Source organism: Panthera onca, chromosome A3, assembly GCF_046562875.1.
Source record: "Panthera onca isolate mPanOnc1 chromosome A3, mPanOnc1 haplotype 2, whole genome shotgun sequence".
Lineage (NCBI taxonomy): Eukaryota > Metazoa > Chordata > Mammalia > Carnivora > Felidae > Panthera > Panthera onca.
Window position 1 is genome coordinate 81,502,047 of NC_138341.1, and position 25,537 is coordinate 81,527,583.

At 39.6% G+C, this 25,537-nt stretch overlaps 2 protein-coding genes, 1 long non-coding RNA gene and 1 other non-coding gene across 11 annotated transcripts in view; 1 reads left to right on the top strand and 3 right to left on the bottom strand.

The window, feature by feature from the left end:
* Positions 1-916: 916 nt before the first annotated feature.
* On the top strand, positions 917-20,480 carry CNOT11 (CCR4-NOT transcription complex subunit 11). Of its 2 annotated transcripts, XM_081795298.1 has the most exons (8): positions 917-1,629; positions 4,487-4,651; positions 12,908-13,060; positions 14,721-14,923; positions 16,177-16,379; positions 17,773-17,869; positions 17,950-18,121; positions 20,421-20,480. In XM_081795298.1, exons 1-8 carry the CDS (start codon positions 1,107-1,109, stop codon positions 20,423-20,425), a joined length of 1,521 nt encoding a protein of 506 aa, XP_081651424.1. In that variant the 5' UTR covers positions 917-1,106; the 3' UTR covers positions 20,426-20,480. The 2 variants fall into 2 exon arrangements, with proteins under 2 accessions (XP_081651424.1, XP_060464834.2); XM_060608851.3 differs by lacking the exon at positions 20,421-20,480 and having other exon boundaries at positions 921-1,629; positions 17,950-19,084.
* On the bottom strand, positions 5,274-20,425 carry LOC132663024 (uncharacterized). 4 transcript variants are annotated; one of them, XR_013554613.2, is made up of 4 exons: positions 20,334-20,425; positions 17,906-18,121; positions 14,434-14,521; positions 5,274-14,346 (listed from the first exon to the last, which is right to left on the bottom strand). It is a non-coding gene; the product is annotated as an uncharacterized LOC132663024 (long non-coding RNA). The 4 variants fall into 4 exon arrangements; XR_013554611.2 differs by having other exon boundaries at positions 14,434-14,541; XR_013554612.2 differs by having other exon boundaries at positions 5,274-14,521.
* Positions 20,450-25,537, bottom strand: part of RNF149 (ring finger protein 149) — a 32,560-nt gene continuing 27,472 nt past the window's right edge. Inside the window, exons 7-9 of one of the 4 annotated variants that reach the window (XM_078444369.2) lie at positions 23,057-24,397; positions 21,939-22,083; positions 20,450-20,476 (exon numbers count right to left, since the gene is read on the bottom strand). In XM_078444369.2, the coding sequence (XP_078300495.1) occupies positions 24,354-24,397 (44 nt within the window). In that variant the 3' untranslated portion in view covers positions 20,450-20,476; positions 21,939-22,083; positions 23,057-24,353. Of the gene's footprint in view, positions 20,477-20,618; positions 20,769-21,938; positions 24,398-25,537 lie in introns of all 4 variants that reach the window. The other 3 variants (XM_078444368.2, XM_078444370.2, XM_078444367.2) reach the window with 3 other exon arrangements.
* On the bottom strand, positions 21,747-21,861 carry LOC132672796 (small nucleolar RNA SNORD89). The gene has a single exon (XR_009607695.1). It is a non-coding gene; the product is annotated as a small nucleolar RNA SNORD89 (small nucleolar RNA).

Sequence of the window (25,537 nt, forward strand, 5' to 3'; positions counted from 1 at the left end):
GTTCACATTAGTCACCTGGGGAGGTGTTTTTGTTTTTTAAATACTTGGGCCCTCATCTTTGGGGGCTGGTGCTACTTTTTTTTTTTTTTTTTAAATTAGAGAACATTGTCAAGAAAACTACATTTCTTTTTTCTTTTTTTAATTTTTCTTTAATGTTTATTTATTTTTGAAAGCGAGAACAAGCAAGGGAGGGCAGAGAGAGAGAGAGACAGAATCTGAAGAAGGCTCCAGGCTCTGAGCTGTCACTGCAGAGCCCTGGGCAGAGGAGGGGGTGGGGAGACTGGTGGCTCCAACTCACAAACTGCCAAATCATGATCAGAGTTGAAGTTGGATGCTTAACGGACTGAGCCACTCAGGGGCCCCTGGAGCTACTATTCCTAAAGTTTCCCCAGCGCCTTACAACGCACACTCAAGGCCAGAATCAGAGCCTTAGGGCAGAGAAAGCAAAAAGTCGCATAACAATTTTGTAAATGAGTATTAACTGGAAAAATTTTCTCAATATCCTGTTAAAATAACCATGTACAAAAACTCAAGTGCAGTAAGATTCCATTTATGCAAAAAAAATGTGAGACGAAATTAACTTTGGTTATGAGAAATGTCCTTGTTCAGTTACTTGCACTTAAACAGTTTAAAATCATGAACAATCACGTATGTTATATTAAGAAAACCATTTTGAATCTAAGACGCATTTTTCCACACGATAACGTGGCCCACGGTCGTCGGAACCGTTGGCTGCCACGCACCGCCCCGGGAGCTCCTAGGAGGTCCGCTTGGGATCGCGGAAGTGCAGATCTCGCCCCCAGCGCCGGGTGGTCCCACAGCCGCTAGAGGCCAGAACCCCGCTGGCCCGCCCCTCCCGCAGGCCCCGCCCCCGCTTCCGGCCTCTTCACCCTTCCCACCCAGCGTCTCCGGATCCTCTCCCTGGCCTCGCTCCAGCCGGCCTCGCTTTCGCTCGGCGCTGCCCCACCGCTCTGCTGCTGTCTGGCTTCTCCGACGTGTTTTGTTTGCGACGCTGTCGTGTAACAGCGCGCTTTACGGCCGTGGGGACGGGGCGAGCCGGCGCCAGGGCCGCTCCGGCCGGGAAGCAGGGCAGGCGGTCGAGGTTGATGCCCGGCGGCGGGGTGAGCGCGGCGTCTGGCCGACTTCTCACTGCCGCGGAGCAGAGGGGTGCCCGGGAAGCGGCGGGGTCGGCGTCCAGGAGCGGCCCGGGAGGCTCCGGCGGCGGCGGCGGCGGCAGAGGCGGAGCAGGCGGCCCCGGGCCGGGCAGTGGAGGCCCGGGGGGGCCCGCGGGCAGGATGAGCCTGACCCCGAAGGAGCTCTCGAGCCTGCTGAGTATCATCTCGGAGGAGGCGGGAGGCGGCAGCACCTTCGAGGGCCTGTCCACTGCCTTCCACCACTACTTCAGCAAGGCCGACCACTTCCGCTTGGGCTCGGTGCTGGTCATGCTGCTACAGCAGCCGGACCTACTGCCCAGCGCGGCACAACGCCTCACCGCGCTCTACCTGCTCTGGGAGATGTATCGCACCGAGCCTCTCGCCGCCAACCCTTTCGCCGCCAGCTTCGCCCACCTGCTCAACCCCGCGCCGCCCGCTCGCGGCGGCCAGGAGCCCGATAGGCCGCCCCTCTCAGGTACGCCGGGGCAGCCCGTCCCTTCCGAAGCCAGATGTGCGCTGTGGTTAGATTGGGAACTTTCCACCTATCCTTGTGCGAGTTCATCCGCAAGTGACATTGTCTCCTTTTGAAATTGTCTATCCCCCCCCCCCCCCAAATATGGAGAATCGGTAGCTTAATTACAGATTCAGGGCACCGCAGATTATTCCTCTCAACTGTACAGGCCATGAAACCATGCAGCTGAGTGGGGCTTGAGAGTTTTAGCAACTCAGTCGCGCTTCATTCTTGTTAAGCCCGTTTGAGATGTGTGACGTTGTAACTAATGACAGCCCGCTCCTGGTTTAAGTCTCAGTCAAGTAAATAGAATTCGTTCAGAACTCGAAGTTGTTGGGCGGAAATAGACATTAAACGGCGTTTAAGGACTTTGCGCCACCTTCGTTGGTTTGTTGCGTGTCCTAGGATAATGTGATGGGAGCAGAAGATAAAAGGTAGTCTCAAATTTACGGCCTAAGTTAGGAAACGCCTGACTACTGGACGTTATGTAAAATGTATATTGGTGCAGCATTGGTGAGATCAGATCTGTGGGTTACATTCAAGGCTGCCTTTTCTTTTTAACTCAAAGAGATACCTTTTGAGACGTGACTTTGGGAGAAGACTCGGCCAGGAAAGCAGAAGGGCACAGAGGGGATGGTGATTAGTGATAAGGGTACTCGGAAGACTAAGACAGAGACCAGTGTACTGGGGGAAGCAGGTAATTAGAGGTGGGAAACAGTTTGATCTTAAAGTACTCAACCTGTGAGAAAATGAGCAAAACACGGTGTGGGTAGAGGCCACTATACAGGGAGTTAAAAGTGAAGGCAGTGGATTTTGAAGTAATACCATGAAGTTTTTCATGGCACAGGAGGGTTTCTACGTTGCAGGCCACTTGGTGTTCATGTGTGGCACCCCCTTTGGATCTAAAACATCCTCTAGTTGGTTTCCTGCGGTGCTCTTATGTAAGAGGGACAAACTTTGTGTTGGATAAGATGCCCTTTTAGGGTACTAGTTCTGAACTAGGCTTTCAGGGAGTTCCAGAATGCCCAGAAAGCAATGGAACATATTATGGGTTGTCAAAACCTACCATCCTAAGAGTCCCTTAGCAGAGAATGGGGACATTGTGGGATTTATTCAGAGAGCCCTTTGAATTCTGAAGGCCAGGTTAGGCATAGGAAGGATCACTTACGTCATTCTCAGATGTAGTGAGTGTAAACCTAGATGTAGACCATAGACTGCATTACTTTCATTAAAGCAGGGATGGTGCTTAAATGGACAATGGAAGCTATATCAACACCAAGACTTATATTGTATGTCTAGGGTGAACGTCTAATAGATATATTTTTGTAAAGTTTTTCAGATGATTCAGATTCAGAGCTAGGTAAGTAAGATGACTTCTCTTCACTCAAGCTTGCAGTCTGGTTGGGGAGACATAAATGGAGTCATAACCAGTGTAGTAAGAGTTGTATTAGATGTCACATATAAAATGCTTGGTAGCAGAGAGGAACAACTACCTGTGTGGCTGGAGACGTCCTCAGAGGGAGTGATGTTTTTGCTGGATGGTGATTAGAGGTGGAGTAAGGGGTGTGTGTGGGGGTGGGGTGTGAGGGAAGGGTGTGGCCCTGTCAGGTACTCTTAAAGCGCTGGATATATTGGATGTTTTGAAATCAGAACTCCTAAAACCTGGAAGATTTTGTGCAACTGGAATGTAGGATATGTGGGTTGGAGGGGAGAGATGATATTTGGCAAGTGGGTCAGGATTAGATTATGAAGGGACTTAAAATGGTGCAGAAGTTTGGGTTTAATCCTGTGTAAACAGGTTAAGTATTGTGAGCATATGTGTACATAAAAATATGACTAGGTGGTAAGTGGGAGTGTGAACTGGGTGATGGGTGGGCAGGAGTCAAAACTGGGAGCTGGGGAAATTAGGAAGGCTGACCTGTAGTTCAGGCAGGAGAGGAGAGGAGGGGTCAGAGAGGAGGGAGCAGAGTCTGGGGACAGTGCCCCTGGGGAATGGATGAGGCTTGGTGAACCACTGGATATGGAACAAAAGGGGACAGCATTTGGCACGGTGGGAATTTTGTAGCTTCACTGTTTTTCGAAGCAGGTGTGAGAAGTGTATTTGCCCTAGTGATGTTTCCTTGTCTCTTCAACCTGTACAGTTGCAGCAGCAGAAGAGAAAACTTTTTTTTTTAACCTTATTTATTTTGAGGGGCACCTGGGTGGCTCATTTGGTTGTGTCTAACTTTGACTCAGGTCATGAGCTCACGGTTCGTTAGTTTGAGCCCTGAGTTGGGCTCTGTGCTGACAGCTGGGCACCTAGAGCCTGCTTGGGATTCTGTGTCTTCCTCGCTCTCTGTGTGTCCTTTCCCTGCTCACGTTCTGTCTCTCTCTCAAAAAATAAATAAATGTTAAAAACTTATTAGAGCACAAGCAGGGGACAGGCAGAGGGAGAGAGAGGATCCCAAGAGGGTTCTGCGCTGGGGCTCTATCCCACAAACCATGAGATCAAAACCTGACTGAGCCACCCAGGCGCTCCAAGAAGAGCATTTCTGAGCACTGTAGCTTTTTTGTTTTTGCTTGCACGGGTAAGCTTTAGCCTTTGCATGTTGGAAATACAGGTAAAAAAACCTTAAGTTTCATTGATATTGCCACAAATAGAATTTCAAATGACATATTTAATTACATTTTCATAAATGTATATATTTGGTTCACTGAAACTTAATTTTGTTTTTAAAAATAAGTGAATGGAAATGGCAAGTAGCAAATGCTAATTTTACCAGAGTCAAGTTAATTTTAAAAAATAACCATTGGAGAAATTGTTATACATTTCTGTTTACAGGATTTTTACCTCCTATAACTCCACCAGAAAAGTTTTTTCTTTCCCAGCTGATGCTGGCACCCCCAAGGGAACTCTTCAAAAAAACACCTCGACAGATCGCATTGATGGATGTTGGAAATATGGGCCAGTCTGTGGACATTAGTGGGCTTCAGTTAGCCTTGGCTGGTAAGGAGGAATCAGTGGTTTGGGTATTCTTGTGTGGTAGCACTAGGCCGCCTTTTTTTTTTTTTTTATGAGCTTCTCCACTTAAAATGAAGGTTTTTGTAACTGTGCTAAAAGCTTAATAACTTCTGTGAAAAACAGCTTCAGTACTGGATCCTTGTTAACATGGCACAGAAGTTCACTCTGAGTTTTCACCTGAATTGATTGTGTTTCCAATTTAAGAAGAATGCTGGATAAAATTTAGTCTGTTTAAAAATTTTTTCTTGATGTCAAAATGATCTACAGATTCAGTGCAATTTCTCTTAAAATCCCAACAATGTGTTTTGCAGATAGAGAAAAACCCACCATAAAATTCATATGAAATCCCATGGGACCCTGAATAGTCAAAACAATTTGTCTTGGCACCCTTGTTGAGAATCATTTGACGATATATGGAAGGGTTTATTTCTGGGCTCTCTATTCTATAATAATTGCTTTGCCTGTCTGGATTCTACTATACTTCTGATTACAGTAGCTTTGTAGGAAGTTTTGAAATCAGGACATATGAAACCTCTGCTATGTCCTTCCTTCTGTTTCAAGATTGTTTTGGCACCTTCTGTGTTACATGTGTAAACGAATGAATGGATTCTCTTGAGGCAAAACCATGTTGTAATAGAAAATAGGGGGACTTTCTTGATCTGGATGGTCAGAGCATCTCTGAGTAGGGAAGGTAAGAAGAGGCGCCTTTTGTTTAACTGCTCTCAGCAAAAATATGGACGAATGGGTCTTAACCACTTGAGAGTGATTCATTAGGGAAATTCTAATATATAGGCAAATTTTTGAACCCTTGATCTTGTGATTGAGCTGCAGTATTAATTAATTTTGACAGTTTCCCATCCTTCTTAGATTTAATGCATCTGTGACATTGTTCAATAAACTCCTTTTTCCTTGGAGTATTCTGAACCTCTGAACCTCACTTTTTAACTCCTGGGTATCAACAATATAACAGTGGTTATTTTCTGAAACCAAGAGAAATCTTTTTAAGGCTTTTAAGATTGAACGTACACAGAAATACCTATTGGTCACTAGTGCTGGATACAATCTATTCACAGAAATAAAATACAATTTTGAAAAGATAATATGAAAGCTGGGTACAGAGGTGATAGGCAATTTCAGTCACCTTACCTTCAGAAGGGATAGATATTCTGAGGGTTCTAGTTTTGTATTTAATAGAGTGAGAATCTGATTTCCCTTGCAACTTAGGATGACTTGAGTTAGTTTGTGAGAAAGTTTTAAAGTATATCAAGCCCAGAAAAGAACACGTTAGTCTTGAGAAAATTGGGCACAGTGGCTAAGCTTGCTGCTTGCTGTCCCCTACCCAGATTGAAGATATCCTAATCCATTCATTTTTACAAGTACCAAAAAACAAAAACAAAGTGATGCACCTGTCTTCTCTGGAGCTGACTACACACAGATGATCTTTGCAGAGACCCTCAATTCATAGGTCTTGTGGTAGGGTTCATGGACCAGAGGTGTGTTTATGGAGGATGCCTTTGCATTTTTTTTTAAACTTTAAATAAACAAGCAGACAAGTTAAACAGAAGTAACTATAAGGTAAAAGTAACACTTTTACCCTGTTAACAATGTCAGTATTCATTTTAGAGGTTTTATTAAAAATTCCTGACAACTTGCACTTACTAGTTTACCACACAATGTGCCAGTTTAAACATTTTCCTTGCATTTTGGTCAAGAGTATGTTAATTTTTTGTGCTTTAGTAATCTGAGATGAGAAAATGGCATCTCAGGATAATTTTAATTAGCATTTTCCTTGAATGAGTTGAACATGTGGTTACAGATCTAAGGCATCTTTCATGTCTGGCCATTTTTCCATTGGATCGATGGTCTTTTATTAACACTGGTAGCTCTTTAAGGAATTAGGAATTTAGCTCTGTGTTTTCAAAATTACAAAATCTGAAATACATAATTTCATAAAACCAGCATGTACATTTTAAGGAATTATAAAGTGACCTTGGAGCAACCATTATCTAAGTTCAGAAATGGAATCGTTTCAGGATCTTGTGGCTCCTTATGTGTTTCTCCTACTCGCTGCTCCCTTTCTTCCCCATCACTAACCTGACTTTTGGGATAATCATTCATGATTTACTTTATAGCCCTCCAAACTGTGCATGCCTATAGTTTAACTTTGGATGTTCTTAAACTTGATGTGCATGTGGAATCATACAGTGTTCTTTTGGGTGTGGGTTGTAAGATGAATCCATGTTGATGACATAATGGTAGTGGTTTCTTTATCCATTTTACTATTGATGGGCGTAATGTTGCCATGAACATTCTGGTACATTCTCCTAGTGTACATATGAAAGTGTTTCTTCTAGCAGGAAAGATAAGCACATGTAAAACTTTACTAGCTAATGGCAGATTATTTTCCAGATTTTGCTGTGCCATGTTTCATTCCCATTACCAGTGTGCAAGTTACATGACATTGTCTACATCTGATAATTTCAGATGTTAATTTTTGCTAATCTGGAGGGGATCTTGTGTTTTGACTGATTTCCCCACCCCCTGTCCCCAATGGAATTGAACATATTTTCAGATGTTTATTGACCATCCAAGCCTTTTGAAATAAAATGCTTGTTGAAGTCAGCCCATTATTTCTTTTTTAAAACACTGATTTGACTTTTTTTTTTAAGACATTAAAGTATAGTTGACCTACAATATTACATTAGTTTCAGGTGTACAACATGGCGATTTAACAGTTCTGCACATTTATTCAGTGCTCATCATGTTAGGGGTAGTTACCATCTGTTACCATACAAAGTTATTGCATTATTGACAGTATAACCTACGCTGTACTTTTCATTCCATGATTTATTTAAAACTGGAAGTTAGTACCTCTTTATCCCCTTCACCTATTTTGCCCATCCTCCTCCTTCCCTCCCCTCTGGCAACCACCAGTTTTCTGTCTTTAGGAGTCTGTTTCTGTTTTTTTTTTTTTTAATTTGTTTCATATTTTTAGATTACACACAGAAGCAAAATCATATGGTATTTGTCTTTGTGTGTCTGACTTATTTCATTTAGCATAATAACTTCTAGGTCCATCCATGTCACAAATGGCAGGATTTCATTCTTTTTTAATATTCCTTTTCACAATTCTCCATTGTGTATATATATACCACATCTTTATCCATTCATCTTTTGATGGACACTTAAGTTGCTTCCATATCCTGCTATCATAAACAATGCTGCAATAAACATAAGCGTGCCTATGTGTTTTTGAAATAGTGTTTCTGTTTTCTCTGGGTAAATATCCAGAAGTGGAATTACTGAGTCCTATGGTACTTCTGTTTTTAGTTTGTGAGGAACCTCCATACTGTATTCCAGACATGCTGCACCAGTTTACATTCTCACAGTGCACAAGGGTTTCCTTTTCTCCACATCCTCACCAACATTTGCTGTTTGTCTTTTTGATACTAGCTATTCTGACTGGTGTGAGGTCATACTGTGGTTTTGATTTGCATTTCTCTGATGATCAGTGATGTTGAACATCTTTTCATGTGTTTGTTGGTCACCTGTGTATCTTCTTTGGAAAAATGTTCTGGTACTCTGCCCATTTTAAAGTCTGATTATCTGGGGTTTTTTTTTTTCCCTTGGTGTTGTAGTACTTTATTTATTTTGGATATCAACCCTTTATCAGATACATCATTTGCAGATAGCTTCTCCCATTTATTAGGTTGCTTTTTTATTTATGGTTTCCTTTGCTGTATAAAAGCTCTTATTTTGATGTAGCCTCAGTTTGTTTTGTTTTTTTCCCCTTGCCTGGAGAGACGTATCTATAAATAAGTTGCTAAGGCCAATGTCCAAGAGTTTATTGCCTATATTTTATTTTAGAAGTTTTATGGTTTCAAGTTTTATATTTAGGTCTCTTATCCATTTTGAGTTTATTTTTGTGTATGGTGTAAGAAAGTGGTCTAGTTTCGTTCTTTGCATGTAGCTGTCCAGTTTTCTCAGCACTATTTATTGAAGAAACTGTCTTTTACCCCAGTCATATATTCTTGCCTCCTTTCTTGTAGATTAATTGGCCATATAAGCATGGGCTTATTTCTGGGCATTCTATTCTGTTCATTGATCTGTGTGTCTGTTTTTGTCCCAGTACTATACTATTTTGATTACTGTAGCTTTGCAGGTAGTTTGAAATCCAAGAGCATGATACTTCCAGCCTTGTTCTTCTTTCAAAAGATTGCGTTGGCTATTTGGGGGTCTTTTGTAGTTCCATACAAATTTTAGGATTATTTGTTCTAGTTCTGTGAAAAATGCTATTGGCATTTTAATAGGGATTGCATTGAATCTGTAGATTGGGTAGTATGGACGTTTTAATAATACTTGTTCTTCACAGCCATGAGCCTGGCATGTCTTTCCATTTCTTTGTGTCATCTTCACTTTCTTTCGTTAGTGCTTTATAGTTTTCAGAGTGCAGGTCTTTACCTCTTTGGTTAGATTTATTCCTAGTTATCTTACTGTTTTTGGTGCAGTTGTAAATGGGATCATTTTCTTGATTTCTCTTTCTACTACTTTGTTACTAATGTATAGAAATGAAGGGGCACCTGAGTGCCTCGGTTGGGCGTCCGACTTCGGCTCAGGTCATGATCTTGCGGTGCGTGAGTTTGACATCTGCGTCGGGCTCTGTGCTGACAGCTTGGAGCCTGGCGCCTGCTTCGGATTCTGTGTCTCCTTCTCTCTCTGCTCCTCCCCACCTTGTGCTCTGTCTCTCAGAAATGAATAAATGTTAAAAAAAAAAAAATTAGAATGCAACAGATTTTCTGCACGTTGATTTTGTATCCTGTGATTTTAGTGAGTTTATCAGTTGCAGCAGTTTTTTGGTGGGTCTTTTCAGTTTTTCTATAGGTTAGTATCATGTTATCTGCAAATAGTGAAAGTTTTACTTCTTTCTTACCAGACTATTTTTTTGTCTGACTGCTGTGGATAGGACTTCCAGTCTTGTGTTGAATAAAAGTGGTGAGAGTGGAAATGCCTGTCTTGTTCCTGACCTTATGGGGAAGCTTTCATCTTTTCACCAGTGAGTGTGATGTTAGCTGTGGGTTTGTCATATATGGCCTTTATTATGCTGAGATTTGTTCCCTGTATACCCATTTTAGTAAGAGTTTTTAATCATGAATGGATGTTGAATATTGTCGAATGTTTTTTCTGCGTCTATTGAGATAACCATATCAGTTTTATCCTTCATTTTGTTAATGTGTATCACACTGGTTGATTTGTGAATATTCAACCGTCCTTGCAACCCAGGAATAAATTCCACTTGATCATTTATTTTTGTTGTAATCTTTATTATTTCCTTCCTTCTGCTTTTAGGTTTTGCTCTTCTTTTTCTGGCTCCTAAAGGTGTAAAGTTCGGTTGTTTGAGATTTTTCTTGAGGTGGACCTGTACTACTATAAACTTCCCTTTTGGAGCTGCTTTTGCTGCATCCCAAAAGTTTTGAACTTGTGTTTTCATTTTCATTTTTTCCACGTGCTTCTTTATTTCCTGGTTGGCCCATTCATTGTTTAATAGCATGTTATTTAACCTCCATGTATTTGTTGTCTTTCCAGTTTTTTTCTTGTGGTTGATTTCTAGTTTTGTAGCATTGTGTTCAGAAAAGATGCATGGTATGACTTGATCCTTCTGAATCTGTTGAGACTTGTTTTATGGGCTAATAAATGATCTGTTCTGGAGAATGTTCCATGTGCACTTGAATGTGTATTCTGCTCTTTTAGGATGGAATGTTCCAGATATATCCATTAAATCCCTCTGTTCCAGTGTGTCATTCAAAGCCACTATTTCCTTATTGATTTTTTGTTTAGAGGATCTGTCCACTGATGTGAGTAGGGTGTTAAAGTTCCCTACTATTATGCATTACTGTCAATTTCTTCCTTTATGTTTGTTAGTATTTGCTTTATATATTTGGGTGCTCCTATGTTGGGTGCATAAATATGCACAATTGTTGTATCTTCTTGTTGGGTTGTCCCTTTTATGATTATATAATGCCCTTCTCTGTCTCTTGGTACAGTCTTTGTTTTAGTCTAGTTTGTCCTGGGGCACCACGGTGGCTTAGTCAGTTAAGCCTCCGACTTCACAGTCTCATGGTCCTTGAGTTTGAGCCCAAGCCCTGCGATGGGCTCTGTGCTTGACAGCTTAGGGCCTTGGAGCCTGCTTCAGATTTTGTGTCTCCCTCTCTCTTTGCCCCCCACCACATTTGTGCTCTGTCTCTCAAAAATAAACAAACATTAAAAAAAATTTGTGAAAGTCTACTTCGTCCTGTATAAGTATTCCTCCCTGTCCCCCCCTCCCCCCCATCCATTTGCATGGAATATTTTTTTTTCTATACCTTCACTTTCAATCTGTGTCTTTGGATCTGATGTGTGACATCGGACATGTCTCTTGTAGGAAGTATATAAATGGGTCTTGTTTTTTAATCCATTCAGTCACTGTCTTTTGACTTAAAAGTAAATGTGCATTTAGTTCACTTAAAGTAAATATTCATTGATATGTATGTTTTGCCATTTTGTTAGTTTTCTGGTTGTTTTTATAGTTCTCTGTTCTTCTCTTGCTCTCTTCCCTTGTGATTTGATCCCTTTGTTTAGTGTTATGTTTGGATTCCTGTTTGTTATGTATATGTTACAGGTTTTTGGTTGGTGGTTACTATGAGTTTTATATATAATGTTCTTTGTATATACCAGTCTAAAGTAAATTGATGGTTGGTTAAGTTTGAACATTCTGAAGGGCACTATATTTTTACTCTCCCACCTCACCCCTGGCTCTGTATTTTACGGATGTATTGTATGTATATGTATGTATACATACATGTATATATTGTCATATTTTACATCTTTTTATTTTGTGCCCCTTATCTAATTATTATAGATATAATTGATTTACTACTTCTGTCTTTTAACCTTCATACTAGCTTTATAAGTGATCTACTACCTTTAGTATGCATTTGCTTTTAACAGTGCATTTTTTTTTTCTTTTCATAATTTTATTCTAATTATGGCTTTTTCTGTTTCACTTATGAAGTCCCTTTAACAGTTGTTGTAAGGCTAGTTTAGTGGTGATGAACTTTAACTTTTGTCTGTCTGGGAAACTATCTGTCGTTCAATTTTGAGTTCTAGCATTGCTGGGGTTAAGTACTCTTGATTGTAGGGTTTTTCCCAGCACTTTGAATATCATGCCACTCCCTTCTGGCCTGCAGTTCCTGCTGAAAGAACATCTGATAGCCTTTTGAGGTTTTCCTTGTAACTATGTGCTTTTCTCTTGCTGCTTTTAATATTCTTTTTTATCTTTTAATTTTTAACATTTTAATTATGTGTCTTGATATGCACCTTCTTGGGCTCATCTTGTGTAGGGTTCTCCGAGCATCTTAGACTTGGCTGGCTCTTTACTTCCCCACGTTAGGGAGGTTTTCAACAATGATTTCTTCAAATAAGTTTTCTGCCCCTTTTTCTCTTCTTCTGGGACCCATTATAATACCTGATGTTGTCATAGAAATCCTTTAACCTATCCTCATTTTTTTTTTCTTTTTGCTGTTGTGCTTGGTGTGTTCCATTACCCTGTCTTGCAGATCGCTGATCCTTTCTTTTGCATCTGCTATTTATTCTCTAGTTTTCATTTCAGTTATTGTATTCTTCAGCTCAGTTCTGAGCTTATTCACTTTTCTCTCCGGTCCAGTGTGAGCATCTCTATGACCATTACCTGAACTCTTCATCAGGTGGATTGTTTATGTTTCCTTTAGTTCTTTTCTGAGGTTCAGAACATATTCTTCTGTCTCATTTTGTCTGACTCTGTGTTTCTATATATTAGGTATGTCACTTACATCTCTTGGACTTGAAAGTAGTGGCCTTATATAGAAAATGTCCTGTGGAGCCCACTAGTTTAATACCCCCTGATCACCAGTCCGGCGCTATGGATATCCCTTGTATGGGATGTATGTACCCTTCTGTTGTGACTGGTCTGCAGCAGATGGGGATGCTCTGGCGGGTGTGGCTGCCCCCCAGCACAACTGGCTGAGAGTGTGGTTGCAGCTGCTGCTGGCTTATTGGTGGGTTTTGTAGCTCCTGGCTGATTTGTATTGGTGGGGGAGGGGGGGATGTATCTATATTCTGAATCTAGCCCTTTGTTCATATGTTGCAGACAGCTTTTCCCAGTTAGTTTTTTCACTTTCCTTGTGTTGCCCTCAATTTAAAAATGTCTCTTATTTTACCCTTTTTCAGAACGCCAGTCTGAATTGCCAACCCAAAGTAAGGCTAGCTTCCCTAGTATTCTCAGTGACCCAGACCCAGATTCTTCTAATTCTGGATTTGACAGCTCAGTTGCCTCTCAAATCACAGAAGCTTTAGTCAGTGGACCAAAGCCACCTATTGAAAGTAGGTATATTACTTTTTTGTACTTGGTTTTATTTTACCAGCATCCTGAGACTTTTGGTTTTCTAAAACATGGTGTTACTTTTGTTGCTGCTTAAACTTGAATTCAGTGAGACACTTCCCAGTTATAGTGTCTTGTAGAACATAGTAGTGATGGTCTGTGTTCTTTAATAAAATTACATGCCAAGTTTTTTTATCAGCATTCCTGAAGATACAACTTCTGATTTTACTGAAACGAGTCTTCTGTAATTTATTAACTTTTGTATTCAGGCTTCTATGTGGTTTTAGTGATGAAGGCATGCTTTATCCTTAGGGATAAGAAAATGTTCTCCAAATTATAGTGTCACCATGAGTTTAAAACTTACATGACTTTAATGCCATTATTAGATCTTTGACATAAATGGGTTTAATATTTGAAGTCTAAGCAGAGCACAAGTGTGCCTGACAGCCCCATGGCACATACTGGTTTTCATTTAATATTTGCTTACTGTGTGTTGCGTAAGCCATCAGAAAAGTATGTGAAAAGCAAATCAGATACGGAGTCTGGCTAAACGTACGTACTTCATGGGAATGTTTTCATTATCATATAAGTAGTGCTTCTTCTGAGGTGTTAAAAGTTTTTTCTTTTTATAAGTGGTCTGAAAAGAGATTGAGATGCCAGTCCTACTAGATGTAAAATGCTGGATGTGAGTGAAGAGAGAGTAGAAGATAAACTGGTGATTCTTAGCCAGAAAACCTTTTCAACAAACCATTCTCAAATTTGGCAGGGGCTAGGACCCATGGTCAGAATAAGCCATCTGAGGCCCTGTGTGGAAACCAGAGTGAGTTATGAAATTTGTTCAGCAAAAATCCCAGCCAGCATTTATTTTCTTGGGCTTATAACTTAGGGTTCAGTCTTATTTCATACAACAATTGAGGTAGAGTCACTGCATTTTCCTATTGTTGTTTTACTGTTCTATGAAAATGAATATGGGATTTGTGAATTCAGGGGTTTATGAAAGTCTCTGGATTCATTTGGGAATGTCAAGCCAACTGTACTTTTTTGTTCCCTGCCATTTTATCCACACATAATTTGCCACCTCAACATTAGAAGATGCAAAGAAAAAACCACAAATAGTGCTGAATAAAATAATAGTAATTATTCACTACTACTGAATAAAATAATAGTAATTAATGGGGCACCTGGATGGCTCAGTCAGTTAAGTGTCTGACTGTTGATCTCAGCTCAGGACTCGATCTCAGGGTTGTGAGTTCAAGCCCCACGATGGGCTCTGCACTGGGTGTGAAGCCTACTTAAAAAAAAAAAAAATACCGGTCACTAAGAATAGGAAGAGTGAGATCAAGTAGCATTTCATTTTTCCCATCAGAACTCTCACCAGTATGTGAAGTTGTATCCTTTTGCTTCTCAGTGGTGATCATGCTTGAATTAAAAATCATCAGATCATGGTAATGCCTTCATCTCTCCTGAAAAGTAGATTTGGGCTCTGGAATAATAATGTTATATCAGTGTTTCATTTTTATGGCATCCTGAATAAAACCCTGACTTTCTATATCATCTCTGCTTTGGATTTTGAAGTCTGCAAGTTTTATCATGTTATCTTTATACAGATGTGCATAGATGGTAGCTTACTGATCGAAGCAAACATTTCCACTCTCGTTACAGGCCATTTCCGGCCAGAGTTTATTCGTCCACCACCTCCACTCCACATTTGTGAGGATGAGCTGGCTTGGCTGAATCCAACAGAGCCTGACCATGCGATTCAATGGGACAAATCAATGTGTGTCAAGAATAGCACTGGTGTGGAGATCAAGCGAATAATGGCCAAAGCCTTCAAAAGCCCCTTATCTTCTCCTCAACAAACACAGGTATGTATTTATTTGTAGGTGTTTTATTTTAATCCTTCACATGATAAATGACCAATAAAATGATCCTGCCGATAGGAGCCAGCAATAATAATGTTTTGGATCCAAGAAGTCTTGGATCTCTGGAGCTTTGTTCTGCCCCTCCCACTCTGGTCATTTTACTCTGGAAAAAGACTGATGACTCAACACGTATCAACACTTATTTGGGGCCATTTTGACTATGGGAGAGGAGGGGTAGGATGGATCTCACATTTTTGGCATTTTGCAGATGTTGTTACATTTGCTGGACAGTAACTACTGAGGGTAAGTGAGATTAACATCTTATGGAGGAAGAAAATGAGACCTAGGGAAGGTAAGCTAGCCACTGTCACACAGCTGGTTAGTGGTGGATTTGAGATTTAGAATAGCCCCTGCTGTTCTTTGTGTAAGACTCCCCTGGGCTGGGAAAGGCAAGGATACCTGGTGGGTGGTTTCTGTTTGGTGAATTTTACCCAGCTTTGCAAACTTAAACAGTGGAACTTGTGAGGACATACTGACACTTCCAATCCAGTTTACCACTGAAAATGTTACTTTCAGAGTCAAATAACAGCTGTTCGTAGTTCACTTTGTTTGCTAGGCCATCCTAAAACACAGTCCACTGTGGTATATGCAGGCAGGTAGGGGAATGAACATAGAGAATTTGTTAGAAAAACCACTTATTTGGCAGAACTACTTTTGAAGGTATTTATTTAGATTGCGTCGCGTGAGTAGGGCCTGAACTGTACGGTCTTGCCGTGAGGCACCACGACAGGGCAGCGATCTCCTCCCGTCATGCTTCTCTCCTTGAGTGTCTGTTCTCTGCCTGGGCTGCACTCTTTCCCCTGTTCTCAGTTCTTTGTGGCCTGTGCTTTTCTGGAGAACTGGTTGGCAACTAAGATAATTTTTGGTTATAACAGAGGATAGGAAAAGCCTACAAAGCTGTTAAGGAGGATGCTGTTACAGTCCACACAGCATTCTATCCAACCAGACCATACTGAGGCTGGTTTAATGCCCTGGAAAGGGATCACTAGCATTTTTAGTCTTGAAGTTGTCTGCATTTTAATATCTTCACAGCTTAAATGTAAATTTAAAAATTAATACAAGATTATGATGGGTTTGAGGGAAGAAATTTACCAAGTGGGTTCAATGTAGATAATTTTATAGTTTGGTTTTGTAGGCAGGAAAGAGAATATTTGACTCAAGAACCTCTCTCTTTTTAAAAATTTGGTTGTATTTAGCTCCTGGGTGAATTGGAAAAAGACCCCAAACTCGTTTATCATATTGGCCTCACTCCAGCCAAACTTCCAGACTTAGTGGAAAACAACCCTCTAGTTGCTATAGAAATGCTGCTGAAGTTAATGCAGTCAAGCCAGATCACGGAGTATTTTTCGGTTCTGGTCAACATGGACATGTCTTTGCATTCAATGGAAGTTGTAAATCGGTAAGTTTTTATACTTGATCGGGTGTGGGTGGGGGCAGTGTGAATCTAGATCCTGATTAAATGGCCAGAAGGCAAAAACTAGCAACAAATTTTTAGTTTTTTGGTTTTTTTTTTAACCTTCTTGAAATTGTACTGAAGGCTGCTCTTTTAAGCTTATCAGCAAGTAAGAACTAAGTAATCACAAGTATGTGTACAGGAGTGTTCTTTCTGGGGTGGGAGAGAGAGGAGGCAGGCATGAGGCTTTCAACTTTATTTTCTGTCATTGGCAAAACTGGTCAGCTGTTTGTTGAAAACACACTACTGTGTGTCTGCATTATCCTGTGCAGGCTTTTCCCTCCAGTGCAGACTCACTTCCTTCTGGGGCTGCTTCTGCTCCCTTCCTTGGACCGGCTGCCCTCTCAGTGCCAGCTTTTTCCCCTTCACTATGTTCTTGTAGCACTGTTTTCACCAGCTATTTGGTATTTATTCCAAGAATAACCACATCTTTTTATCAGTAGTATTCTTTCTAGAGAATAATTTCAAGGATGAGGTCTGTTCCTTGTGGCCCCCCCCCCCCGCCCTCCCCCTCTCCCCCCCAATCTCAAGTGACCACAGCACTTTTCTCAGAGCACTGGTTCCTTGGTGCTTTATGGGGAAAGGTTCTGTAGTCAAAGAAGTTTAGAATTCCTTTTGGAAATTCATACTGTATAGTTAGCATAGCATACCTTTATTTGAACATGGAATTCCCATCTTTTTGTTTTCCTTAAAATATTTCACAGAATCTTTCAGAAAATACCAGCTTTCCTCTTGGAGACACTAATGTGCCACCAATGCCTTCTGTCACATTCCATCCGGATCTCTATCACCATGTTCCTGAATGTGCCACACTAATCCCAGATCCCAGCTTTTCCTCACATCACTTGCTAGGTTATAAGAAATACTTCAAGGTTTCAGTTTTAGGCCACTTGACCTTTTAAGGGTTTTCCTGTTTTTTCATTTACACTGCTTTTTGCAAACCCCTCATTTTAGCCCTTAATTATACTTACTAAAAATTATACCTTCTTGGACCTACCACCTTGCATAGCGCTTACATGTAATTGGGGTTTAGTTAACATTACTTACTAGAGCTTGAAGACCATTAACTACAAATTAGGATTCAACCAAGATCACAGAAATGTGGTGTTCAAAATTATGAGTAATTTTCATGTGTAATGTAATGCTAAGTATAGACTTAAAAAATGAAGTGCCATTGACTAACAAAGTGGGTGACTCAGGCTTATTTGCATAAGTATGTTTAAAAGTAGGTAACTGATCATCTATCAGAAATTTTGACTAAATGACCAAAGAGGAATTTTATATTTTATGGGTAACAGTGTTTTTTTAACAGCCCTAACTTTTTAACTTTCTGAAACAGACTCACTACAGCTGTTGATCTACCTCCTGAATTTATTCACCTTTACATATCAAATTGCATCTCTACTTGTGAACAAATTAAGGATAAATATATGCAGGTAAGTAGCAGAGATTTCTGTAAATTTTATAAATACCTGCCAAGAAAACGGGTACACTAAATTTGCTTTCTCTTTTTCAGAATCGTTTGGTGCGTCTTGTGTGTGTCTTTCTTCAGTCCTTGATCCGTAACAAAATAATTAATGTGCAGGACTTGTTTATAGAAGTGCAGGCATTCTGTATTGAATTCAGCAGGATACGAGAAGCTGCTGGCCTTTTCCGATTGTTGAAGACCTTGGACACTGGAGAAACACCTTCCGAGACCAAAATGTCAAAATAATACCTCATCAGAACCACCACATTCATTATTCAGCTGTATTGTGACTTAATTCTTAAACTGTTAGAACCCTGAGTGGATTGCTTGGCCTAATGCATATAAACACTACTTTATCTACTTAAAGCAAAATTTTCCCTTCCTGGATGACTTTTTCCTTGAAATGGATTTTTGGTAAGAACTTAGAAAAATGTGTCTATTTTGGTGTCTTTGCTGATGATTAGGATTAGCAGTTATCCAAAAAAAGTTCCTGCAAAAAAGTAGATGCGGTCTTTAGCACTGTAGAACCAAGGTGCCTGTTTTTGTTTAAAACACAACTTACAGGCTACTGATAAATCAAGAATCCCAGTTTTCTTAAGGTTCTAATATTTTAGTATTTAATGAGAGTAAATGAAGACATTCTTAAGAATTTGTCATACTGCCCTTGAGGTGAAATCAGTTAAGTGTTTTTGAATCAAGTGGCAAACAGAAGTTTGGTCCTTGAACCCATTTATGCGTATAGCCCTTACCGCCTCCTGAAGCACAGTTTGAATCAAGGAAATGCTTCTAACTTTATCCTTTCTTGTCATGGGGACTTAATAGACAACAGAATACATGCATTCCTTGGACCTCTTAGAAACATGGAAACTCTTAGAAACCTTTTTTGAGACTATAATAGCTGGTGTAGTGTTCTGTTTTTTTCCTCTCGAGCTGTTCATTAGTTCTTCAGTTCTTAGTCTAAGATAGTTATTTTCTTGTTTAAAGGAAAAATATTAGTCCATGTTTTGGGAGATAACATCACCACTGAGGAACTGTCATGTACAGTCTGTACCCTGCTGCCTGTGCTAGGGCAGATGACCTGTTTGAGACGTAGGAGGACAAGGTGGCTGGCGTCATGTGGGCTGTTATCCCTCATTTAACTTTGGACAACAGTGCCTTACATTAAAGTTTTTTATGAACTGTATTATGTGTTTTTTTTTACTTGAAGAAAGCATGAAAAATTCCTCATTTACTGAGGTACTTCCAAAGCCTGCTCTTTATAGGGAAATAATCTATTCAACAGGAATTCACCTTCCAATTTAACCCTCAGCAAAAGTTAAAGGAAACCGAGCCTACGGGTTTAAAGAGGAGTTTCAACCTTATCATACCGGCAAAAAAACAGTACTCCTAGATTTATAAGAAATTTTATGTCTCATGTAATCTTATGAAAGTAAGGTATTTATAAATGTATTTGCTTAAAGGAATTAAGAACCCAAGCCAGTGTACTAGAGGAATGCCTTTAAGACATCCAAAATGATAGTAACAGCCTTGATTTCCATACCTATAAGTGGGCGTCACTGTTTTACGTTATTAGGTTTGGGAATTACTTCCAAAAGTACTTCCAAATACTTCCAAAAGTATTATTGAGATACTTCTTGGAATGGCAAAGTTTGGACGACTGTTGGAAGGGCTCCAGGACCTACTGATTCTCTGATAACGTTGAACGGCACTGGCCAACAGCACTATTAACTCATGCCTGAACAAAGCTTACCTAACATGTACTTTCTCTATAAGGCACATCAGCCTTCATGTGCTGAGAACAGGAGACAACACTATGCGTGGGGGCCATTTTAAACTGTAAAATCACCAAGGTACAAAATTTTGGAAAAGACGCTAAATACATAGTGGAGAAGGATACACTATTGACACTTTGAGAGCTGAAACAAGAAGGCAGAGTGTCCTCTTACTAAACCTCAATTGGAAAAAGTGTGTCACATGCCTCAAAATTTCACTGCACTGTACGTGTCCACAAAGGACTTGCAAAAAGCACTGCCCATCCTGATGTGAGGGTTACAGATAAATTCAGTTGGTGAATTTACAAGTTCTGGACTCTGCAAATAGACTATTGCTAAAAATTCCAGGATCACACTATTGGTGTTTACTTGAAAGAGGAAAGATTTCCAAATCTAAATAGTTAACAAAAAACAGTAGTTATATTTAGGGAACATTTTACCCCCCCCCCTCCAAAAGTGAGTCAGGTTTACATTTAACACCAGCCGGGCTCTGTGCTGACAGCTCAGAGCCTGGAGCCTGCTTCCGACTCTCCCTCTCTCTCTGCTTCTCCCCTGTTCTCTCTCTCTCTCTCTCTCTCAAAAATGAATAAATATTAAAAAAATTTAAACACCAGCAAGAGGTTCTTCATTAAACATGTTTAAAAGTAGAAGAAAGGTTACCTGAAATCAACTATAGTCCTGGGATTCAGTAACTGTAATCAACTTTTAAGTGTAGTTCAATTGACTGCCATGTTAAAAACAATGTATCTTGAATTCTCTGGGTTTTCTAGTTCCGGTTTCTAGTTGTAGTATCTTCAAATCACCTGTAAAAAGACAGCACTAAGTTACACCATAGGGTAGAAAGAAAAAATGCTTCAAAATTAATCAGATCCCAAGATACAACTACTTTAATTCTTTTAGCAGTGTTTATACATTTAAACAACTTCAAAGAAAGTTATCACTCACCTTTCTTACAGAGTACACACTTTCCCACAATTTTAAGTGGTGTGTACCACTACTTAATGTATCTTGTAATGATTCTCATGGAAAGCGATGGCTCACGTGCTTATTTTAAATAATATTTTGAAGGGCAGCACTTTAGCATTTTAAGGGTATCTGGAAAAGTAACGCATATTTTTACGTACTCTTTAAAATTCTTGCACACTCTACCTAGGTACTAAGACATTTTGTTGGTTTCACTTTATATCTGGTCTGTTGTTTTTATGCAATCACTACTGTTCTGATCAGGAAATCCATCCCTAAAATGCTTCCAAAAACACAGTCCTGGGATCCAATACCTATGCAGCCAAGCCCCACGAAAGTGCTGGTGTTCTCAGGTTTCTCATTAGCCCATAATATACAAACTTACACCTCTTCAAAAAAATGGATTGAATTAATGTGATCCATATACCTTTTTCAATTTACAACTTCTACTTTGCTGTTAGAATAAAGGCAAATCTAGCTAAATGGCTGATTACACTGTAGAAATTTTACTTTTATAAGAATTACGTTAGTACCTTTTAAAATGAAATGGTTTTAAAACTTCAAAAGCGAAATTAACTGGGAAAGGCGTAGGTGGCTTTTCTAATTGGTTGTTGCATCACAGAAGCACAGCGTATGTTATATATAAGACTCACTTTGGTTCAGGCCAGCATCCTGTGCTTTGTAAATCACAAATTGGGTTACACTGAGCTCAAAGAGACTGCTTTTGACCAAACATGTAATTACCTCAGGTTCTCGTTAATAACATACACATACTGATTTAAGCTCAGCCTTCACTGAGCAAATAAACTTTAATGTGCTCAAAAGAAGAAACTTGCCAATTAAGCTATCCTCTTGGGGAATTTAGTTACACTGGGTATTTCATCCCAGTGGGAACACACCTGTTCTTGAAGGCCTATTTCTGTTTCTGATTCTAGCAGTCCCTGATGCAGCAAGTAGACTGCAAAGTATGTAGACAGGTATTTACTACTCAATTTAAGATCCAATGCCTTCAATTCACTGATTTTTTCTTCTAAAAATATCAGCTCTCTTTGGGAAGAGCAGACCCCTCTGAGAAAGCCTGCCCAAGTGCAAAGCTTCAATCCTGAGGTTACTGAGGTCAGACCAGTGATTCGCTTCTGGAGATTTTGTCATCGTGTGCCCCACAGAGAGCAAACTGCTGATGGGCACACTGCAATTCGGCCTTTTATTGTCATCACTCCTCAGTGACTGCAGGAGACAAGCTCTCAGGAGAGGCTTTTTATATTCAAGATCCCCCAGACTTCAGCATGTGAGGAAGTTTACCTGTCCAAGGTGCCCTGTTTTTGCACATCTCCTCCTGCCCTTTGTGGTGTTCTAGCGGGAAACCCAGAGGTAGCACCTGGGCAGGCGGCTGACAACAGTGCTTCACGTTCATGGTCAAACTGCTTCTTTCACATGCTGCCTGGGACTTTCAAAGTTAAAAAAAAAAAAACAAAAAACCGTTTCTACAGTATTTGTGAACAAATGGCTTTTATGACAATTGTTAGAGGGAACATGATTACTGCCATAAATAATATGACTAACCTTAAACCAAATCTCTCTGGTTTACCCTTTCTTGATTACATTCCCATATTCCGAGTAGCATTTTATCAATTTCATGTCTCAGCAAACATTCTGCTAATATTTGACCCTTTTCTATCATATTTATATCTTAAAAAAAAGCCTATAAAAGGAAGCTTTCAAAGTGTTGCAGTTCTCTATTTTTTCTTGGTAATTCCTTTCTCTGCTATTAAAGACATGTTTCCAGGGGTGCCTGAGTGGCTCAGTCGGTTAAGTGACTTTGGCTCAGGTCAGAATCTCACTGCTCTGTGGGTTTGAGCTACTGATAGCTCAGAGCCTTGAACCTGCTTCAGATTCTGTGTCTCCCTCTCTCTGCCCCTCCCCCATTCATGCTCTGCCTCTCTCTCAAAAATAAACAAAAAAAATTATTTTTAAAGACATGTTTCTGCAGATGAGACCAGACCACTACAGTTCTTCCCATCTCCTGAATTTGCAGTTTAGTGTTCAAACGTTTGAATTATGGAAAGCTGTATCTGATAGCTGCTAATGAAGAAATCATACTTCTGTAATTATCAAACAATTTAGCTTGATCTGTCATGGTATTCTTTTTAAAAGTCTGCTTCATTGGATACTGGAAAGAATTATTAATTAAAGCATGTCTCCCAAGTATGTATCTTAAAATACAAACAGCAAAAAACCTACTTCGTACAGAATCAAGGACATACTTTCCTATTTGCAATGAACCACAAAGATAATGGCTATTATGGAAACCTACTTTGAGGCTGTCAGTGAGAGCTCAAAGTCAGTCAACTTTTCTACTTCAGTAGCTCCTCAAGTTGAATCTGGCCACAGAATTTACACCAGCAAAACTGTTTACTCACCAAATGTTTCACTATGAGTGGCTAAAATCCAAAGGCAACAAATAGTTTGAAGGAAAAAAAAGAAAACAGAGCCATACAAAACTTAGATGCAGCTGTTAAGAATGAATTCCTTACATTTTTTAAAACTCCAAACAGACCTTTATTTTTACTCACAAAATAAAGATACACACAACTAGCTTAGAAGCAACAAAGGACAACAGTTTCAAGTTTTAAAAAAATAACTCTCCCTCATCCTCCTCAACTTCCACCTCCAAGAAGGGAGAGGAGAGCAGAAAGTGTGTGTTTTTACTTAATAATTTTATAAAATTTAAGAGTGCAGTCTCCAAAAGCTTTACATTCACCTGCCGCTTTCAACCTACAAGTGAGAACAGCCAAGATTAAAAAGGATAGATGATTACACAAGATCATGATCTTTAAATCAATCAAGAAAACTGCTTACTTTGTAACAGAAACAAAGTTCTCCATCCTTTTAATTGTAAAGATTAAATTGTAGTTGGAACTAATACAGTCATCATTTACAAAAAACTCTGCCTGCTCGATTTTCTTAAGGCAATGAAGAACTTACTGCTCATGTGTGATGAAGGATCTTAGCTTTTCATTCGTAGAAAAAATGGACACATTTCCCTCTCCTTTAAGGTATCACAAGCAATTAGGGATTAAAAAGGGAAAATGCAAATCCTAAAGTCATCTAACGCTTTTCCTATAATTCCAAAGAGAGAACAATGAAAAGGTGTTCGTAGGTTTCAAAGTCTATATAATAACACGGAGGTTTGAGAAAGCTGTAGATTTCTCAGATCTCATTTATAAGTTTAATGTTCTAGAAAAGCCTTTCCTCCAAGGAAAACTCGTGATCAATAACTGAAGTGAATTATACAATTCCACTTCCCACTAGTCTAAATTCAGTTGCTCAGTCTAAAGCCATCCTTGAGAAACAAAATCCCATTTGTACAGTACCGTGGTAGCTAGTCTAGTAGTATTCAGAAAAACCTCCCCCTGCTACCCCCTTTAAAGGGCCTTCCTAGTGGTCTCCTCTGTAACAGTCCAAAACAACATACTGTTTATTGTAAATGATATATTTTAGTAGATAAATATATTAAGACTAATCAAAACATCTCTTTAAGAATAAAATATCTTAGCCCTTTGTGTATCAAATCAGAACCTGAAAGGTAAAAGAATGTACATTATTTTCAAATATACAAACTATGTGCTGAAGTAAAAAAAAAAAAAAAAAAAAAAAAAAAAAAGTCCTTTAATTGAAGTCAATGCTCTGTCCATGACGCGGTCACCAGGATGTGTGCTAGGAGACGGGCCTTCCATGTTCAAGGTCGCTCCTGCCCATTTCTACAATGAAGCAACAAAAGCCAATGTCAGCCACTTAGCATATTCTAAACTTCAATTACAGAAGCACTGTGACTCATTTGGAGACTATAATTCAAGCAACAAATTACAAAAAAATTTACATAAAACCTACATGTAAAATTGGCAACTCATTCCAGAGAGCAAAAAAAAATATACAAACATCTTCCTCACACAGAGTGTGAGAAGTTTTCTCACATTAGCTTAACCAATGTTACTTTAATCAACATGGTGCTATTAAAAAAAGGATGCAGTCTTCTGGTTGGTGAACTAGTGTATGTTTTCAAAAGTAAACCAGACAGCTATGACGACATCTGATGATGATGATGGTGGTGTCACTGCCCACAAAAACAACAAAGAGCATTTCCTGTGTTATATATGTGACTCTGTGAGGTAAGGATTAGGATGTTATTATGCTCATTTTACAGATGATGAAACATGGGCACAGAGACATTAAACTATCTTGGAAAAGGAACTGGTGGTTCAAAGTCAGAAGGTTTCTTACAGGAATAGAGTACTTCCTTAAATACAGAATCAAATACTTCAACTCACCTACAGTCAGAGCCAAGAAGGTCAACTGGACAACAGAAGGAGTACTCACCAGGGAAACACAGTCTCTAGTGAGTAGTCTATCATTAGTAAGTTCCACATTTTATTTCTAGTTGCTCCGAAGAGCCTAGTAAATGTTTTCTCAACTTTAAGTGAAGCCACATTTTATTCTGGAAGTACTAGTGTCTGCTTAAGAGAACTGATTTCTTGGGAGTACCTGGGTGGCTCAGTCGCTTAAGCGTCCAACTCTTGGCCCAGGTCATGATCTGATGGTTCAGGAGTTTGAGTCCTGTGTCGGGCTCTGCTTCGGATTCTCTCTTTCTCTCTCTCTCTCCCTTTTTCTCTGCCCCTTCCCTGTGTGCATGCATGTCCTCTCTCTCTCTAAACTTTTTTTTTTTTTTAAAAGAATATATTTCTCCAATTTAATATTTCTCAAATTATATTGGTACAATGATAAGGTGGAAAGAACAGAACATTTAAATTTACCTATCAATTTACTCGTGAACAAATACTTGGAAATTAAAAATAAAAAAGGACAAAAACAAAAAACAAAAAACAAAAAAGAAGAAAGCAAAC